At 42.7% G+C, this 21,554-nt stretch overlaps 1 protein-coding gene across 1 annotated transcript in view; it reads left to right on the top strand.

The window, feature by feature from the left end:
• The window catches only part of UTP20 (UTP20 small subunit processome component), a gene marked incomplete in the record, with an annotated part of 2,478,305 nt that overhangs the window by 2,097,491 nt on the left and 359,260 nt on the right, over nt 1-21,554 (top strand). Inside the window, 1 exon segment of the mRNA XM_044087776.1 lies at nt 15,960-16,076. Coding sequence (XP_043943711.1) covers nt 15,960-16,076 — 117 coding nt within the window.

Genomic DNA, 21,554 nt, shown 5'->3' with positions numbered 1-21,554 from the left:
ATGTGCCATATCAACCACAAATTGCCAGCAGGACACCTCAGATAAATTGTGTAGCCTCGAATCTGAACAAAAGTAAAGCTTTCAAGGTTAGTTTTCATATGCAAATGAACAAGAAAACGCAATTCACACTTAATTTATTATTTTTTTAGCCAAATTAGATGTCTTTCCCTTTAGTCAAGCTCTGAGTGCCACAATGAAAGAAAGAAAAAAAAATTCATTTTACACTTCTCATGTTTTGTCAGTATTTAATTTTGCATTTTTTCTACACTGTATTTTCTGTAAAAATACATGTTTCTTCTAGTATTTTGATACATCATTTGTGCATTGCATAGAGTGTTGAGACAAGTCAGTGAGGTTGGGAAGAAGGAGTAACATCAATGACAGTGATTCTAGCTAACTTATCAAAAAATGTGAATGCAACACAAACTAGCTCAGCCATGTAGCACTTTCTAATCACAGAGGTCAGATTTCCCACACTTAACCACTGAACTGCCGTTGTTACTTTGAAAAGAAAAATTAACCCAGTAACATTTTGAAGTCTGCTATTCAAATATCCCTTAAATTCTGTACCAGGGATGGCCACTAATAAAAATCAAAGGAAGCAAAGTAATAAAAGAATATCGATTGACTGTGACAGTCAAAAGTAGGCAGTCACAGTATTGTCATAAGTCAGTGAGAGAGAACCACAGTAAAGGATCCTCTCATCGTAGGGATTTATGTTAATCTCTGTCCCTATAAAATTACATCAGGGATGAAAAAGTATGGACTGAAAAACAAAGTTATGCTGCTCATGGCAACCCCGTTTCAGGCCATTTTGTGTATAACAATTTAGAAAATAACCACTTATTTTGATACAGAGATACTACTAATACAGAAAAGGTCAAGGTATGCTGAATTTGTTTTCAGTTGGGTACAGTTCTTTTAAAGTTTTAGTTCTTGATTTCTGTAAGCAGACTGCACACAGCTCTGATGTCTTCTACGAGTCATGTCATCACACGGCTAGCTTTTACATGATGGGTACAAGAATGTAAGTAAAAGACCCCTCCCCCCAAAAAAATAATAATAAAGTGACAGAATGAACAGTAGTATAAGTAGTGGTTAATGAATAACATAATTGCCTATATCAAACTGGTCTGTGAGTTTATTTTGGTTAAACTGACAAATTTATGAGGTGCAGTTTTAACATAAGGCAGATGTCACATTAGGGAAGTTTCTGTCCATGAAAGGTTCTCATTCATATTTATATATATATATTAGCATTCTCAGTATTACCATGAAAATATAGGAAGAAAGTAAGCAAAAGATAACAAAATTAGGAGTCTAGAAGCTCTTGATTATGAACAGTACAGTAAAAGCACTGAAAATGTATTTAGTCTGTATAATCTTATATTCAGTTTCTGCATGTTTTTATGAACCAGAAAAAAAAAGTTGTAGATGATTAATAAAGATGTGATGGAATTTATTTAGGAGGGAAGGGGAGACAAGAGTTCATTGGATTACGTTGATTTAGTTGATTTTCTCTGTAGAGCAAGGTAGTTTACAGTTAACCCACCTGATTTGAAGTGATAATTTAGAGCTATGCAGTCTAGTATATACTGATAAAGAACCCCAGAACTGATTATCAGCTGTGGAATGACTAACTGGGCACCACCTAGCAAGACAGAGATTGGAAAGTAATAGTCGTGGCAGAGGTAAACCACCTTGCTCAGAATGTGAAGTCTGTGACAAAAACAAATGTGATGCTGGGAAGCATTCTGAGCTATATTAATCCTTTGTGAAGGGCAAGCCACTTAGGTCCTTAATTTTGAATTATCTTCTGTTTCTCCTTTCTCCCTTTCCACTTTCCAAAAAAAAATAATTCTAAGTTTGTTTCCCACCTTTCCTGTAACTAGTCTAGTCTAGATACAGATTTGCTGTAACCAGGACTGTTTGTAAGCTTCTGAGCCCCCAAAGCCTTTCTTTGTTGGAGGGAAGCCTTCTAGATTATCAGTGGGAGTGGTAAACACTAGGTAGCCTATCTACCACAAAAGTGGTTTCTGGGCCAGAAATTGTAGTTTATTGGCCGTTTGGGCAGTTTTTCCATCTCTTTCAACTTTCTGGTTTAAAAGCCCGCATTTGCGAAAAATCTTGATGAGTGGATGGGAAATAGGAAATGCACCCTGGGGATCACTTTTATGGCTCTGCTCGACAGGGGCACAGGAAATTAACTTTCTTGGGTGGTGTAAGTCAGGGAACCTTGTTGGCTAGGCTTACCTAGGCTCTTGGGCCGATAGCCTAGTACCTACTTATGAACCTGAGGCATAGAAAGGTAACCTCACCACTGTATTTATTGCTGGTAAGGCTACCGCTATAGGGACAGTTCTGTTGTCGTTTCAGTAAGAGTGAGTAAAGCTAGTTGGGAAAGTGCAAAAGGAAAAGGAGGAGGAATAACAAGAAAAGCATGTGAATGTGTTCACCTCAGGAAGGAGAAGAGAGCATGATATGAGCACATAAAATAATAAAGAGATAATATGGGGGTAGTTAACCTGAAGATGAGGTATGAATTGGGAGAGGATAAATCTGCCTGATTCCAGGCACCAGCTGTATTCTGGCCGTAAAGGAAACAATTTCAATGAAAAGCTATGAATACATTGCCAGAGTGTAGGACTAAAGATCTTCTGAAGTTTTCAGAATGACATGGGCTAGGTGGTGAAGTTGAGAAAGGGACAGTAGGATATTACCAGCTGCATTGATAGACAGGTTTGGCTTTTTCTTTTTATAATCATGAGTTTTATTTATAGATTTTATATTTTATATGCAGTCTGTATGCATAGCGCATCTCAGATTTCCCTTGACAGTAGGCCCTTTCTTTTTAGTCCTACTTTTATGTAATTGACATGGTAAGCTCAACCCAGTGGTAAGGGTTACAGTTCTTTATTCATTTTACCATATCCCTTTATTTGAAATTTGTCTTCCAGCATTAATTTTTTTCTATTACTCCATTGTGGACTATACATAAGATCAAAATCAACAGCTCTGTAACTGCCGGTTATAATATGTACTGGTATGGTTCTTTTATAGTAATAGCAAATAAGTTTTTCAATTTGTTCTTAACGTAGCCTCCAAAGACCTTTAAGTTCCATAATTTTTTTAGCCATTTCATGTATGGTCCTCTTTCTTTCTATTCTGTGGTTAGATGCTCTCATTTCCCTTTTTTCTCCTGTCTGAGGTCACCCTCATGAAGTGAACTACATTTCATGTTTTCATCATTTTACTTCACAGACACTTTCTGAGGTATAACCATATGCAAGTTTTACTAGCTCAGTTATTCATTGTTTTCACATATACTCTTTCATTTTTTGTTCTTAGAGCTATTTACACCCCCTACACACACAGGGAAGACGCATCTCCTTGGGTTTTTTGGCTTCTGTCTCTTGGCTCTGTCTTGTATCTTCTAGCTATTGTTTCTTGTTATTTGATGCCCCTTACCTTGATGACTTCTCATAAAAGCGCCCCTTCCTGGACTTTTCAGTGTGTGTTCTATGGCCCTACCTCTTTCTGAGGCCTAATGGCTCTCTTACAGATGTAATATCCGTTATTTTACCTCAGGCTCAATTATCTCCCAGTAACATCATTGTGGTATTCTGCACTTCCATCTGATTATTAACAGGCCTCACCCATTTTTATTTATATGCTGACTTTGCCCTTTATTTCATCACTGCAACGTTTTCTTACGTCTGTTTTATTCCTTAATTTTATCTTGTTTTATTTCTTCCTTTCTTGGTTTTTTTCCATATTTTCATTTTGTAATGTGTTTTTCTCTCTCTCCCCTCTCTTCCTTTCTCCTCCTCTGTTTGCTTCCTCGTTATCCTGACTCCTTGCCTATCTGGAGGGTTTCTTGCCACCACTTCTTTATTATTGCCTTTTTACTTTTTGTCTTCATCAGTCCTGTCATTTCCCTGTCTTCCAGTCTAACCCTGGTGCAGTTCCCTAACATATACAGCTTCTTAGTCACCGTTCCCACCTCTGGGAATGTTTGGTTTACTATTTGCTATATGTGCGCTCTAAATCTTGCTAGTCTGTCACACCTACAGAATACATGAAACCAACGACCCCTTCCCAGTCCACATCTCCATCACATTCCATCTAAATTAGGGAATATCCTTATCAGTTTTGTCAGTGTGTACAGTGTGTAAAGCTGTTTGTGGAGACACTCCATTGTGAATTGTGTAAACATCCTTAATTTGGATATGTATTTCCCACATTGTCCACCATTCTTCTCTACTTATGTTTTCCACTTTTTCTCTTTCCCATCTACCCCTTTACTCTTCTGTTTTACTCTAATGCTCTCCTTGTAACCATCTTTTTGCTGTCCTCATCAAACCTGTTGATACTATGTTGCCTTTTCCTGTCTTGTTTCAATATGTGGATTGTCAGATACAACTCTGATTTGATGCCAGCCATTTCACTGTCTTTAGCCTGAGAGCTCTGTTTCCTCTCCCCACACTACACTGCTCTCCTATTCAGTTCTCAGATTCTTTTGCAGCCATCAAGAGTGGAATGTGGTCCTTTCAGCTACACTTATTGTATCCTTTTGTGACAGCATTAACCTGTTTTGTTTTGTATACATTTCCTCTCCCCTACTTTAGCATGTGTATTTGTTAGGTTTACGTGTTAGAATGGTAGGTTAGAGTTAGGTGTTAGTGAATTTTTTTTCTCCTGTGTGTTGATTGTTCTCTCCAGGTGTTTCTGCCCTTTCCTATTGGTTTCTTCCACAAAAAAAAAAGTATGGTATTTTCATAATGCCAGATATGGATATATAGACAGTAGTGATTTTTTTTTTCTATTGTATAGTGTGGTTAGTTAGTATCTCATAGTTTTATTAGATTAGTGATGTTGCTCAGTGTGTTTTGTGGTAGTGCTTTTCACCTTTATTGTAGGTGCTGTGTTTGAATTATGAAGAAAGAAAAGTCTGGATTTAGGAAATGTGTGGCTTGTGAGCACAAATTGCCTCCACAAGAAGCACATGCTTGTGGTTTGTTTTGTCTGGCCACTGCTCACCTAGACACAGACTGCTCAGCCTGTTTGGCTTTTGAGACCCATTCAATTAATGAACATGAGGCGAACTTAATTTTAAAAGGGCTGTTCCTTTTTTTAGCTGCCTCTTTATCTCCCCTTTTCCTAGTAAGAGGTCTGAGAAGAGGGAAAAATAACAGCCCCAGGACAAGGATCTGAACTCCCTTTCCAAGGAGCGAGGGGACCATAAACAGTCCTCCTCATTTACTGAGGGTCAGCTGGAGTCAAATGTTCACTGACCTTTGGCACCTCTGGTTCCAACACCTTTGGGTCTGACTTTGTTCTGGCTGTGTCTGAAATGTCCAGGTTTTCACCCTCAGCATCCTCACTCCCTTCCAAGTGAATGAATCTTTAACTTCTCTGGGCAGGTTGCTCACCTCTTTCTCACCTATTTGTCCAGCAGAGTTCCTAATCATCTTTTTCCCCACCCCAAATCTGAATCTGTTTGAATCCATTCCTTAGAGCCAATCCCATTAAGGAAGTCTTCCAAGCTGTTGAGAGTGGCATCATCTTCCCAGTCCACTAGATCAGTTAGGAGTGTTAAACCATCATATACAACTAGGAATCCTCCCATCTTCTTTGGCCCCATTGCCTTTTTCAGCTCTGATCACTGTATTTTTCCTCACCTAGTCCCTTCTGCTCTGGGGTTTATGCTTCCAGAATATACTGACATCCCTCCTTGTCAGCTGCGACTGCTTGGCCACTTCAGGTGCTGACCTTTTCCTTGGCCTTCTTGACTGTAGTTTTTTTTTCAGAGCCGAGGGCTCTAGTCTGTTGGTTCCAGGGTTGATGTCAACTTTCTGGGAGCTTCAATACTAGAGAGAGTGGCTCAGATCTCAGCATTGGAGCTGGTCATATTGGCACCTAGATATCAGTGCTTCTCTCAGCTCCTCAGATCTAAGGAGTGTTGGGTCTGGATGTTCATCGTGCATACAGCTGCAGTAATCACAGATGGGTTTTCAGCCGTCAGGCGGTCCCTCGGTCGGCCGAATTCCAAAGTCTTGGTCCGGCGTCGGTTGTCGTCGCTTACTCTTCTGATGTCAGTGAGACCAGAGTATATAAGACACAGCCGACGCCATGTTCTTCAGTCTTTTTTGCCGCGCGGTGCCCGAAGCAGAAGCAGTTCGCAAGTGCCGGTCGGCCAGCTCCTGAATTACGAAAAAATTGGAAACCGAAGTCTTCATTAAAGCTAAGTACCCGTTGAAACTTTTCTTGCCTCAGACCGATGTCAGAAAAAGTTAATAATTGTATTTCTTGTGGGAAGCAAATACCGCATAAGGATTTCCATTCCCTCTGCATACCTTGTTTGGGCCCAGACCACGACGTCTCGGGCTGTCGCTTTTGCGCTACCTTCAGTAAACGCACTATTAAGTGTCGGGCGGAGTTCGCCCAACACTACTTTGGTAAAGCTTTTGATTATAAAATGTCGTCGGACACTCCGACTACCGTTTTGTCCAAAAAACGCAAGGAAAAGGACTGACACGCGAGGCCCACGGTCCCCGCCAAAACAGGCTACACGTGGTCCGGTTCTCAGCGAGACGCCTTTGCAGTCCCTGACTACCGACGACACTCCTTTGGCGGTATCTTCTGTACCCGAGACCGCTGGGTCCTCGGCCCTTTCCCAGACTACTACCGAAGCCCCTGCTAATGTAGAGCCTACTAATGTGGACAGGTCCACCTCCACCCATGGTGCATTTAGGCCCTCATCTTCTTTTTCAATTAAGGCCTTTACTAAATCCAAAACAGCCAGGCATCCCACGAGGCCTGTTGCACAGGGCCCATCTTCAGGACCCATGCCTAAAAAACAGATGCTAAAAATGGCTGAGGATTTAATTACTCTTATCAGAGGTTCTCATCCCCCTCCTGACAAGAGGCCCAGAGTGGAGGAAGATTCTCCCTCTTCTGATCAGGGATCCATTTTATCAGAACATTCTGATGCAGAGGAACACTCTTATTCTCCTTTTGAGGATTCGGATGCAGAACAGTCCATTCCTTCGGTATCCCCTCCTGAGGATTTTTCCTTTGGGGAAACCTTGCACACCTTGAGGGAACACTTACATTGGGAAGGACAAGACTTTTCAGATTCCAAGAAAAGACTTAGGGAATTTCTTTGGTTACCTCAACACAGACCTCTGGCTATACCCCCTGTTTTGGACATACTGGATGATGTCTATTCGGAGGCTTGTCTTAACCCTGATTCTCTGCCTCCTGCACCAGTCAAACCTGATAAGTATTACAGAGTACCCAGCTCTCACCAATTTCTCTTCAAAAGCCATAATGCTGACCCTGAAACCATTTCACAAGGCCCCAAGGGATTGAAGGCCTCCACTGCCAAGAATCCACTTCCTGCAGAAAGGGAATCCAGATCTTTAGAAAGATGGGGTAAAAAGGTATATACCTCGGCCACCCTAGCCATGAGGGCCTTAAACTGTCAGTTTCATATGCTTAAATATCAACAGTACCTGTTATCACAATTAAGGAACAAAATGTCTCAACCTGAACAACCAGATTTAAAAGAGTTACAGGATATGATGCATAGTGCAGAGCAAGTGGGTAAACACACCTTACAATGTGGTTATTGTGCCCTAGAGGCCTCTAGAGCGGCTGCTACAGGATCAGTCATTCGCAGACATGCTTGGCTTAGGGAACAAAATTTGCCTGATCATGTGAAAGCTAAACTTCTAGATGCTCCTTTACAAAAGGATGTACTATTTGGTACTAATGCTGAGGAGATACTACAGAAAATGGAAGAAAAAGCCAAATCTATGCAAACTGTCAAAGCTTTCTTACAGGTCCAACCACCACGTTTTAGCAGAAATTGGCCTCCAAAAAACTGGTCCTTTCCAGCCACTGACAAGCCCCAAAGAGGTAGATACAGACGCACAAGGGGCAGAGGGCAATCTCAAGGATCATATAGAGGCAGACAATGGCAAACTCCAGCACCAAGAGGTGGTGAAGACAGTGCACAACAATACAGGAAGCAAACCCAATGACTCCCTCATTTTCATGCCAAGCAGGTCTCAGCTGGCAGCACCTTTGGGAGGGAAACTAGCATTATTTGCAAGCAATTGGCATATTGTCACAACAGACAAATGGATACTGGACATTATAAACAGAGGCTACAAATTTCAATTTCACACTCTTCCAAAAATGAGAGGCATGCCAAACCTGCCACAAAATCAAAGGGCAGAGGCACAACTGCAAATTTCAAAGCTCATAAACATGAGAGCTATTCAAAAGGTACCTACGCACCAACAAGGTCAAGGTTTTTATTCAAGACTTTTTCTGGTACCAAGGAAAGGAACCGACTAGAGACCCATTTTGGACTTGTCCATCCTAAACACATTTCTACTCGTACCAGAATTCAAGATGCTCACATTACAGCAACTTCTTCCCATGCTGGGCAAGGAGTTTTGGCTGGTAACATTGGACCTCAAGGAGGCATACCTGCATGTCCCAATCAGACAAAGCTGCAGAAGATACCTCAGATTTCTTGCAGGTTCAATCCACTATCAATTCTCTGCATTGCCCTTTGGCTTATCTACTGCGCCCAGAGTATTCACAAATTGCCTGGCATCAGTGATTGCCTACTGCAGACTTCAAGGGATACAAATTTACCCTTATCTGGATGACTGCCTGATCCAAGCGGACAGCAAACACATACTTCTGGAACATCTGGCATATGTGACACGGTTACTGCTTTCTCTGGGATATACAATCAACAGAGAAATAGAGGCTAACACCATCTCAGAAAATAACCTTCCTGGGTGCCAACTTGGACACAAACACCCAGAGGGCATATCTTACGCCAGAAAAACAGGGGCAACTATCTCAGTACTTCAAAATACTAGCAAAAAGTACCAGGCTTACTGCAAGGAAAATCCTGCAGGCTCTGGGATTCATGGCATCTTGCATTCTTCTAATCCCATGTGCAAAGCTGCATATGAGGAAACTTCAATGGTACCTAAAAAATCTATGGTCTCAACACAGTCACAGTTTGGAAACAATTATACCAATAATTCCATGTTTGCAAAAGGAATTTCTATGGTGGGCCCAAGCATGTCAAGTAAACACAGGCCTTCCATTCTGCAAGCCTCAAGCAAAACAAGTCATAACCACAGACGCCTCAGATTACGCCTGGGGGGCGCACATGAAGGACAGGTGCATTCAGGGCAGATGGTCCCAAAAGGAAAAGCACCTTCACATCAATCAAAAAGAGATGCTAGCAGTAATAAATGCAATTACAGCTTTCAAGGACTTCCTGCATCCAGGACAATTACTTATAAGAACAGACAACACCACAGTAATGTGGTACATAAACAAACAAGAAGGAACACATTCATACCCCTTGTGCAGACTAGCCATGACTCTTTGGAACTTGGCTCTGGAAAGACAAATCGAACTTCAAGCACAGTACTTGCCAGGATTGGAAAACACACTGGCAGACAATCTAAGCAGAAATATGACAGATCCACACGAATGGAAATTACTTCCTCGGGTGTTTACAAAAATAATCCAAGCGTGGGGGAGGCCAGACATAGATCTTTTTGCCTCCCACAGGAATCATCAATTGGAAAAGTTCTGTTCAAGGACCTTTCATCCAAAGGCCTGGAGAGTGGACGCCCTTTCATTCAGTTGGACAGCATGGACAGTTTACGCATTCCCACCTCTGCCTCTTCTGCCCAAGGTGCTTTTGAAAGCAAGAACAGACAAACCGAGGATGATACTGATTGCTCCAGATTGGCCAAGGCAACACTGGTATCCACTCCTGAGGAGCCTAACACATACTCCTCCCTGGTCCCTGCATCTAATGCCTCTTCTGCTGACTCAGCACAGCTACAAAATTCTTCACAGTCAGCTGAAAACCCTCAATCTCGCTGCATGGAAAATTCCTTAACACCACAACAGACCCTACTCTCCAAGGGGGTGCAGGATGTCATTTTGGAGGCCAGAAGGCCATCTACTAGAAAAGCTTACTCCGCAAAATGGAAGCGGTTTTGCTCTTGGAATGAGAAAAGAGGCCAGGACCCTAGAAAACTGAACTTGCCTCAGGTATTACAGTATCTAGCTGAGCTGCTGAACAGTGGACTTTCCTTCTCCTCCATAAAAATACATGCCTCAGCCATTTCTGCAGAATTCAACACGGATCCCCCTTTATTTTCTCACCCACTCTTACGACAGTTCCTCAGAGGGGCTAAGAATATAAGACCTCCAAGGAAGCAACCAATTCCAGCCTGGGACCTTAATTACATACTAGAAAAATTAACATTGCCTCCTTTTGAACCAGCTGCCTCAACAGATTTGCAATATTTGTCCTGGAAAACAGCCTTCCTTCTGGCCATCACTTCAGCTTGTAGGGTTTCTGAACTACAGGCCCTCATGGCGGTGCAGCCCTTCCTCATTTTCCATCAGGACAGGGTTTCCCTTCGTACCAACCCATCATTTATGCCAAAAGTGGTATCCAGGGTAGCCTTAAATCAAGCCATACACCTCCCTACCTTTTTTCCCAATCCTCAAAACAAAGGGGAAAGGCTGCTACACTCTTTAGACATCCATAGGCAGCTATGTTATTATTTGGACAGAACAAAGTCCTTCAGGAAATCAGAACAACTTTTTGTTTCCCATGCTGTAGGGGCTCAAGGGAAACCAGTTACAAAACAGACTATTTCCAAGTGGATTGGCCACTGCATACGGTTTTGTTATTCCTATCATGGGAAATCTGTTCCTACAGGTATCAGATCACACTCCACCAGGGCCACAGCTACCTCTACAGCATTCCTCAGAGGAGTTCCTACCAAAGATATTTTGGAGGCAGCCACTTGGAGTTCTGTACATACCTTCAAAAAACACTACCACCTACCTCTATATTCCAGAACAAGAGCAGGCTTTGCCACTGCTGTTTTGCAGGGCATTCTGGCTCAACCCAGTTCCTCCTAGTACTTACCACCCTATGCATAGCTTTAGGACTCTACCCATCTGTGATTACTGCAGCTGTATGCACGATGAACATAGTACAGTTTTGTACCTACCATAAATGTAGATGTTCGAGTGCTAATACAGCTGCAGTACAGGTTTCCCTCCCTCCTTCCCCACTTGGTAAAGGCATGGGACCTAACAACCTCTTCATACTACCTGACTGGGTTATCCTGCTATGTTTTATTTGCTTGCTTCCACTGTTTTTGGTTTATATTGCATTGCTTGTATATGTGGATAAGCATTATTTATGTATTGCCTTCCTTTTGGGGGCACCTGACATCTGGGGCAAGAAAGACTGAAGAACATGGCGTCAGCTGTGTCTTATATACTCTGGTCTCACTGACGTCAGAAGAGTAAGCGACGACAACCGACGCCGGACCAAGACTTTGGAATTCGGCCGACCGAGGGACCGCCTGACGGCTGAAAACCCATCTGTGATTACTGCAGCTGTATTAGCACTCGAACATCTACATTTATGGTAGGTACAAAACTGTACTTTGTCTGGTTTCGATATTCTTCACCTTGAAAAGGGATCATCTTCCAATCAGAGAGGAGGTTCGGCAGTGGCATTGAATCCTCCTCTTTCTCATGCTTCTGGGCCTGTAGATTTGCACCAGCTGATTTCAGGACAAACCTTGCCGTCAGTTCCCCAGTTTCCCTGTTTTCAGGGCCACCCTGTTTCTTCTGTCTCCCCTTCCAATTTTCCGGTCCAGGGGACACAGTAAGAACAAGTACAAGAAGAAGCAGTTCTAAACCTCCCTTCAGAATTCCCCCACACCCATCTACCCACTCATCTTTGAAGGGAAGCAATCATGATGTTCATGTCCTAAGGATGGGGAAGAAAAAAAAGCTGCCCTGCTGTGATCAAGTCATAGTCCAACTACTACCTGAATGCAGCAGAGACACATTTTCATAAGCACTGGGAAGTCCATGTAATTTGTGAGAGAAGACCATTGAACTGCTAGAGTCCACTGTAACACTCTCATGTTGAACCTTACTAGACGAACAAGATAGAAAGATCCTTCCATTTGCCCGAGGAGCCAGAGAACCACAGCTACAGAAGATTTGGGATCATGAAGAATGTGAAATGTCTGCAGGTGAAGGGAAGTTAAGTCTGGGTAACAGAAATTTTGCTATCTGAGTGACCATATCGAAATGGCAACCTATAAATTCCAAAACTTGCACTGGTTCCAGACTGAACATTTTATGATTCACTGTAATACTTGGGGATAGATACAGCTGGTGTAAGGAGTCTTGAGTCTTAATAAGAGATGCTTTCATGGATGTGGTGAGGAGACAGTTGTCCAGGTATGAAAAAACTTGAAATCTCTGCAGCTTGTGCCAGGCTGTCACTACCACCATACATTTGGTGAGCACCTAGGGAGCTATGGTGAGACTGAAGAGCACTGCCCAAAATTGGCAATGATTAGCCCCAAGCTGAAAGTGCAAAAACTTACTTGAATACCTAGCTATCTTTATGTGATGGTAGGTATCTTTGAGGTGTACCAAAATTTGGTCTGTTTGACAAAGCGGTTCAGTTTGCTGAGATCCAGAAGTGGTCCGAGGTCCTTGTTCTTCTTTGGTATTAACAATCTGGAATAGAATTTTGATCCCCATTGGCCTGATGAGACTACTTAGATGACGTTATTGGCTAACAGTTTCTGAATTTCGAGTAGTGCTTTCCTTATCTGATGGGAGTGGCATGTCCAGAAGAGATTTTGGGGAATCCTTTGGCGTATATAAAAGGAAATTGTATAGCCTGTGGATAGAACTCTCAACACCCATGCATCTGAAGTGATAGCATCCCAAACTTTTAGGTGGAGAACTAAGTGACCCTCAACTGCCACATCAGTCGGGTAACCATTCAGAAGCATTGAAAAGACCTCCCAGAAGTAGCTCCATGTATGCCATGGTTCTGCAAACCACTCTGTCACTGTGGTGTCCATTATGGTTATCCCTCCTACTGCAGGGGTAAACTTCCCCAGGAGTGTCCTGGAAAGGCTTCTGTGCTGTACAAAAGAAAAATCAATTGCCCACTTTCTGATTCCTGGAGTAGGATCATTGAGAGGCAGCAAAGTGCATTATAATGGCATTATGATGGCAGAGTCTTTCCACCCTGTTCACGTCTAGCTAACGTCTTTTTAACCTTTGGGCCATGATGGACTGAATCGTTGACAACTGAGTCTCCAGAGTCTTGTGCTTCTCCGGGGACTGCTGGGTCTTCATAATGTTTGGCACTTCAGCCACCAGCTCTTGCTGAAATCTTGTCAAATGAGCAAGGTAGTTGAGCACCCACAATGCAAAGGTTGCTGAAGTGTACACAGGCTTTCCTAAACAGTCCAGAGCCCAAGACTCCCTGTTGGGTGGATGGACTGACAAACTTTCCTCAGAGATATCTTTTTTTAATGGCAGCCACAACCATGATAGCTTCCACCTCTGGACCATTACTCCAATGGGTTCTGTCCTAAGTAGGGGCCAAAATCCTATCCAGTTACTTAAGGATTTGTTCCACTTCATCGGATTCCCTCGAAATCCTCTGTGAGGAAAGCAGTCTCTGTTTTCCATCCCCCACACTATTTCAGTAATTCCAGTAAAATGCTGAATGAGGCCTCATGGCAGGGAAATTTTGGGAGCTCTCTCCTTCATTGAAGTCAGTGTCCTTGGTGAGGGATTCATTAATGGAATCCAAGTGCTTTCACTTGCTCTTACTGCATCTTCCGGACCCTAGAATTGAAAAGGGAGACAGAAGTAACAGGACCCTGAATGCAAGTTAGCGGGGACCCGAAGGCAAGGTCAGTCCCAGAACCAGCTTGCTCTCCATCTGGGTCTTGTTTGTGTAGTCTTTGAAGGGAATGTCCTTACCTGTGAAGCATAGAGGTCATGTGATTAGAGCAGTGGCTACTTCTACAGCCTTTTTCTCTCAGACCTGTATTGATGACGTTTGTGCTTCAGCTACCTGGTCTAGCACTCATACCTTTGTCTCCCATTCCCATAAGTATTCCCCAAGGCTTTGTTTGAACTACTTTAGTAACTCAAGCCTAGACAGTCTCCAAAAGAAGTATCCTGGATGATGGAATTGTGAGAGCACCAACATTTATATGACTTGTATTCTGTGGTCTGTCTGACCTCAGTGTCCCCCAGTTTTGAACCTGTTTATTAATTTTTTCATACGTTTTATTGTATGTAGCTCTCATTGTATTTTCTATAGTACTTCTAAATCATATTCTCCAGTATTTTATTTCTTGTATCCTTATTCTTTCATTCATTCTATTTGTTCCACCTTCCTCTTTAGCATTCACCACAATGGCTTGCTTCTTTTATTTACTCCATACCCAGATCTTCTTTCAAAACTTTAACATTTCCCATACTTTCTCTAAATCTTCCCTAGGGGTGAGTTAGAGTCATCAGGATATCCTCAGTATAAAGGAAAATTAACCTCTCATCCTCTGCCCATTGGCACCCTTTAATGGTAGACTGTCTCATTGCTTGTGCCAATGGTTCAAGGTAAATTCAAATAATGGCAAGAGGAGACTACATTTTCCTCATTCTTCTTTGTTTTACCTGCATCTCTTTTGTCTTCCCATCCTTGAATTATTCTTTTTATTTCTCTCCCCCTCCTTATCACCCCCATAGTCCTTTGTAAGCCCTACATCCTATTCATCATCAGCTTTCTGTTGTACTTTATCATTCTGCCCCTCTCCATCATTCTCATTTGCATTTCTGCTATTTCTTTTTTTTCCTATCCCCGCTTTGTCCCGTCTCCTCCTCCCCTTCTACTGTCCATCTGTTATTTTTCCTAGCCAGTTCCTTTCCTCTTTGTTTTCCATTAGATGGGATCCTCCAGTGTCTCTCTAGTTCTCTTTCTGCCCCTGTTTTCATCATTATTCTCAGCATGGTCTATCCAATGTGTCAGGCCACTTCAGCCGCCATTACTTGGTGCTCTTGTTCTGTCTTTGTATATACCCCTGTCAGTCAACAATCAGGTTTTATGTCCATGTAAATAAAAGGTATAACCATTTCCCCATCCTCTTTCCTTCCTCTCCCCATACATCAGTCCATCCTTCCAGTTTGAGTTAATCTGTCAGGAATCTGCCTTTCTTATCCTCCTGTTCTTTAGTCCTTCATCAACATATCTTGTTTGTTGTGTTATTCTAGTCTTCTGTCATTATTCCCATTGCTTCTTGAAATGTAATTTCCAGTAATATTTCCCTTCATTTTGTTTTTGTTTTTGGAGGCATATGTACTGCAGCTATTGTTATTTCTCCTTCCAAGTACCTTTTCACTCCGGCATATCTTCCTTTTTCATTCTCTCTTTTTTTCTAATGTATCTAGAAGCGTAACGCATTGAATGAGCAACCCTGTCCTCCTGTTTTCTTCCTTTCCATGACAAGCTTGCTGTTAAGTTATAGCCTCCCCTTCTTAGACTGTTATGCTTCTCCTGCGATAAATGTGTCTGTTGTAAGGCCAGAACTTGGGCTTTTGTCTTTCTTAAACATCTTAATATTTCCCTCTTTGCAGTATTTCCCAGGCTGTTCACATTCCATGATCTAATCCGAACTATTTGGATATTCTTTTCCTCTATAGATATCTGCACTTTGCTTTGACCTTATACCCTGATCCTCCTCGTCTTTGTATTCCTGCTGAGCTTCCTTCTCATGTGATTCTGTGTTTCTTATCAGGTCTTTGTCCTCTGTACTTAATGTCTTTCCATCTTCCCCACTTCATTCCACTACTCTTATAACTATATATGTATTTGCAGATGTGCCTTCCAAATCCAGAGATGTAGGTTTGGCGTTTTCTGTTGTCAGACTTGTGATCTAATACTGTGTGTCAGTTCTGTGTATGGTTTGGAGGGAAGAGTTGTAACGTTTATTATGACATAAGACAGTTTAACTTGGCAGTCATAACTGTTGCTGTTTTCTCCACAGCTGCTGTACATGAGTTTAAAGAGATTTAAGGTTGACTCCTCAGACAAGCATATTCTAGAAATGCTGGACCCATTTGTACAGCTTCTGATCGACTGTCTACATTCTGTGCATGTGAAGGTGAGAACCAGTACACTGAAAGTAATACTTTGATTTAGGTTAAAAAGGGATCTGAAGTAAGAAAAAAAGGATCTGAAGTGGCAGAAGTCTGTTTCTGCAATGTACTAAGTATGTGCTATATATAGTCTGGTTATTTTATGTAAAAACTTATTTCATTTGCTGAATTAAAAGGTTTTCCACAACTTGATGTGTATCAGTTTGTCTACAACTATATTGCTAGCTTTGAACCATCTATATAGATGTCTTGTGTGCATCTCCTTACATTAACAAGGTGTGTTACAAAAAAGTGAGCCAGTTGGTGGAGCTGCACCTTTACATTACACTAAACCCTACCTTGTATCCCTTGACTTCTCCATTAGAGGTTATGTTTGCATTACCCTTTTGGAAATAGCAGGTTCAGCCACTAGAGAATATGATAAAGCACTTGTTTTCATAATTCAACTCATCATGGTTTGCAGCAGCTGCACAAAATTTTGCTTTAAAGCATTCTGCTCCCCAGTACTTTTTTGGAACCATGGCTCTGTCTTCTGTTGAATGACGCATCCTTTACTTCAGAAGCAATCTTCAGTGAGTGAATGTTGGAATGTCCTGTTTTATTTCTTGATTCTGAAATTGCTTTAGCTGTCACATGCAGGGATACTTGCACATTTTCTGACACATAATTGATATCACATGCTAAGCTAAAAGTTGGTGCTTATCTGTGCTTTTCCCAGTTCTTTTCTGTTGCTTGTACATTTTGGATCTTGTTCTTAATATATATAATGTTGGAAAATTTCCATGTTCAGTTCTTAACCTGAATAAATCTTCAGTGTTTCTCTGGTTTAGAGATCAGAGGCAATGACCTGCATTGGTACTTTTTATACTGGTTGGGAGATGTGTACATGACAATTGCCAGGAATACAGTCTGGCTAACCATAGGATGCAGAAGATGTTTGAAGTCTTCATTATGGTGGCTTTGGAAAGTCACAAGCAAGAAAGGCCTTCTCAAGATCCCAGGTTAGTGACAGATGAGAGAAGTTAAGAAATTAGAAGGCAAGTTGTCAGTAAGGCTCCTACAGAGTCTGTCTGACAAGATGGTTTCGTACTCTTTGAATAACAAGAAGTTGTCCTTACATGTGTTGCTGGCTGACATTGAAAGGAACTTGAAATGTGCACCCAGCAATCACCTTGCTAAATGCTTTTTGGGTTGACAGAAGTGGCCTTCTTATTTTGGAACCTCTGGCACTTGACAGTGCTTTGATAGTACATGCTAAATAATCTCTTGAATCCCCAGGAGAAGGCTTAGTGACCAAACTCAATCAGGGTGTCTGATCACTGATCTTTCCCCCTTCTCCTCTGTGGAGGAATGCTCACAGGCTAGGTTTAAAGAGACTCCTGTGGGGTTGTCCCATGCCATGGGCTCATATGAATAGTACTGATGTTGAAATTGCACTTGTTGTACAGCACCTGTTAGGACTTGCCTTTCCATATACAGGAACACATCCTTAGGGAACATGGTTTGACATCCAGGCAAGGCCTTATGCAGGTGTGTTTCACACCCACTGCTCAACACCCAATGTTTGCCTGCAGTCCTGTCATAGCCTTTTGTGTTGGGAAATCCCAGGTCATCACTAACAGAAGGTAGAATGAGTGAGAGTCTGTGTACTCCTCTGTGGTCCTTTTGGAAGAAGACTCTAAAGTCCTCATGTCAGCAAGAAGCAAGGATAGTGAAATGTCACCTATCTTCTAGAAGACCCTTCCTTCCAGAAAGCATTTGGTAGTGAAATCTATTATGGGCTGTCCTGTTGCCCCCCCCCCCCCCCCCACACACACACACACACACACGCGCACACACTGTTAAGCCAGTATCTAGAACATAAAGGAAAAGGAGCTATATATCATTCCCTTAAGGATGCTCTCTCTATCTGCTCCTAAACATTACCTGTAAACTTTGGCCAGGGGGAGTGCATTCTTACTGAAGCATCTCATCTTCTTAATGTATTTGGGCCAGCATAAGCCATAGAGACCACAACATCTTTCCAGAGCTGTGTGCAGGGTGGACAACAATGTATTCTTCTCTGGCACTTTTTTCTTGTAGATGCTTAATTGTCTGCCTTATAGGTTCATAGGTGTGTACTAGTCTAATGGCTCTGGAGCCTAGCCCATAGAAGTGCCCTGGCATTGTGCCGCCCAGTGTTAGCTCCCAGTGGCTCTATCAAGTAGAGCCACTGGAGTGATCCTTGGGGTGAACTTTCTATTTCCCATCCTCTCATCAAGATTTCTCTTGAAGAGGGCCAGTGAGGTGCTCTGCTTGATATGTATAGGAAGTCTATTCCAGAGCATGGGCAGTCTCTGGTTTATGAACCTGTCCCTCCAGCATGTTCTGTTGATTGTGGTAATGAGGTTGAGTTCTCTGGAGTGAGTGGTGCTGAGGGACTGAGATTTCTTTAGATATAGCATTTCTAACAGAGCTGGGTCAAACATGGCTTTGTAAGTCAAGCGGAGATTGCCTCTTAGTAGACAATATGAGACAGAGATTAGCTGGACTTTTGTTTAGTCTGTCTGTTTAGGATATGTGTTTAAGGCCTAGGATCCTCTTCTTGAGGTACTTTTGTGGCCTTTCCAGCTGTTGCATGTGTCTAGTGAGGTACGTGTCAAATGTGGCATTATACTCGATGATTGGCCTAATGAGGGAAGAGTAGAGAGAGATGATGACCTCTTTCTTCCTGGATGCAAAGCTCTTGGTAATGAGATGTGCCACAGAATGACTTTCTGACCACAGTGGCAGTGTGGTCGAAGGAGAGGTTGCTGTCAACCTGTGTCCCCAGATCTCTTTTAATGCCTTCAGTGTTCATTGGTCCCCCATCGATGTGGTAATTAGTGGGAAATTAGTTTTTCCCAAAGGGGATGATAACGCATTTTTTGGCATTAAGCTTAAGGCCATGGTTTCAACACCAGTTGTTGGTCTCAGTGAGGCCTTTCTGTAGGATGTCTATATCACTTGGGGAGTTAATAATAGCTCCCAGCTTGCAATCGTCTGCGAACTTGGTCAGCCACAGTCCCTCCGTGTTGGCCTGGACTTCAGAAAAGGACCCAGGACTGATCCCTGTGGGACTCCACTCGTGACTCATCGGCAGTCTGACTTGGAGTCCACTGCTTTCACACTCTGGGTTCTGTCTGTGAGCCAGTTTGCAACCCACCTAGTGATATAGGGGTTGATGCCTAGTTTGGTGAGTTTATCAATAATTCCTGAGTGGGTAATGGTATCAAAGGCCTTGGCCAGATTGAGGTAGGCTGTATGAACTGCCTTGCCCTCATCCACAGCTTTTGTGACTTGACTCAAGTCAACCAGGTTGAGCAGGCATGATTTAACTTTCACAAAAAAAAAATGCGTGGGATCTAAAGTTTGTAGATTCCCTGTATCCTTGTTAATTAGGTCCATGATGATGCACTCCATAGCTTTACATATCAGACTCTTCAGGCAAATGGGGTGATAATTCGCAGGGTCTGTAGTTGCTCCCCCTTTATGGAGAGGGATGACTGTAGCAGTGCACCATTCAGTAGGGATAAAGCTTGAGGTGAGGCTGTGATTGAACAGGGCACACAGATGTGGTGCCATCTCACTTTGTAGTTCATGTAGAACACATCCAGGGATATTGTCGGGCCCCGTGGAAGCTGTATTCTTGGCCTTGGACAATGCAGCTTTAACCTGTGCTTCGGTAATGCTGGCTGTCTGGCATTCCTCTGGTATTGTAACTGGTCCTTTAGGGAGGGAGGGAGGGGTAAAGTTGGCACTGAATCTGTCAGACAGTATGTTGGCAATATCTGTTGGCTCAGTATAGAAGGTACCATTGTGCAGTAACTCGGAGCAAACCTTGGTATTGCCATGGAGATTCGTGGTGTAACTATAGAAGGCTTTGTGGTGGTTTTTAGTGTCTGCTGCAGTTCTGCCTTCATAGCTGGCTTTAGAGGTTTTGATGAGGATCTCAACTTTTTGTTGAGGCTAATAAGGGAGTTTTTCCAGTCATGGGGCTTCACCTTTTTCTTTCAACAGTTTTTTCCTTCTATTGTAGAGTTTATTAATGGCAGGGGATCACCAGGTTGGCTTCCTTTTTTTTGGAAGAGAGGATCTTGGTTCTGTTGAGTATGGCTAGTATGATGCATTTATGTACATGCTTGTACAGTGCATTGGTGTATGATTCGGCAGTCGTGCATCTATTTTCCATTGGCATTCGGCAGTCGTGTATCTATTTTCCATTGGCATGGGTGTCATGAAGTTAGCCACCTCTGTTTTTAGGAACCCAAAGTCAGCTTTGGAGAAGTTTTTCATGGTGATTACCTTTGTGTGTGTGTGTGTGTGTGTGGGGGGGGTGAGATATGGGTTTCCATGGTGATTAGTTTGTGGTCGGATCTAACCAGGGAGGAATTGACTATTGGTGTACAGCAACAGTTGCCCATGTTAGTAATAACCAGGTCAAGGATGTTGCTTCCTCTAGCTGGGGTAAGAATGAACTGGTCCAAGGCATTGGAATTGATGAATTCCAGGAAGCTTTGGGCCAGTGTATTGGTGCATGAGTAGTTTTCCCATTTGATGGAGGGGTAGTTGAAGTCACCTAGTATGAGAGTGTTGGGTTGGACCCTAATAGTTTCCAGGGTGCTTAGGAATGTGGAGTGAGAGTCTTGGGACATGGCTGGGAACCTATAGCAGGCTATGACCTAAATCGCCATCTTACCCAATGTTAGTTGTACCTAAAGTATCTCAGATGCCTTATGCTGGGCTATTGGTCTTGAGGTGTGCATATCCTTTATAAATATGGAGACACCACTGCCTTTAGAGCTTCGGTCCATGTTCTGGGGCCGAAAGGTGTGGAATGAGTTATAGCCTGGTAGCTCAGGGGTGCTTTCTGCTGCTTTAAACCAGGTCTCCGTTACAGCACAAATGTTGATGTTCTCCATTTTGAGGAATGCTTCGAGCAAGTGCATCTTGAGATTTAGATTTCTAGCGTTGAGCAGCATGACCCTCAGACTGCATTTATTTATAGCGGTAATTTGGTCTTTGGAACATCGCCTAAAAAAGGCACTATAGGGGTGGCAAGAGCCGTGGCCAGTATGTGGAAACCCAGGGCTGACAGATGCAGGCCATCTCTGGCAATGCAACAAGGTCTGTCAATCATAGCAGACAGATACTGGATCCCCTTAGAATGACACCAGAAACTTAGCCAGTTGTTGAAGTCAGTCATTTTCTGTTTGTACTGCAGTATCATTCTGGGCTATGGTAGGATGCTCCGAGAGCTCCTCCATGTCTCTCTTCATTTAGTCCAGGGAGGTGTCTCAGGTCATTCACAGTCACATAGACAGTGACAGAGTCATACTTGTGCTTGTTGTGGAGTGACCTGAGTGTGTGTGTTATGTGTCGGATTCTGGCAACTGATAAACAGCTAACTGTTACCTTCTCCTTATTCAGCCTAGTGAGTGGGACATCAGTGTGCCTCACTATCG

This window comes from Protopterus annectens, chromosome 11.part0, assembly GCF_019279795.1.
Source record: "Protopterus annectens isolate FY-2018-M chromosome 11.part0, PAN1.0, whole genome shotgun sequence".
Lineage (NCBI taxonomy): Eukaryota > Metazoa > Chordata > Ceratodontiformes > Protopteridae > Protopterus > Protopterus annectens.
The sequence above is the reverse complement of the archived record's forward strand: the minus strand, read 5'-3'. Positions and strand labels throughout refer to the sequence as shown.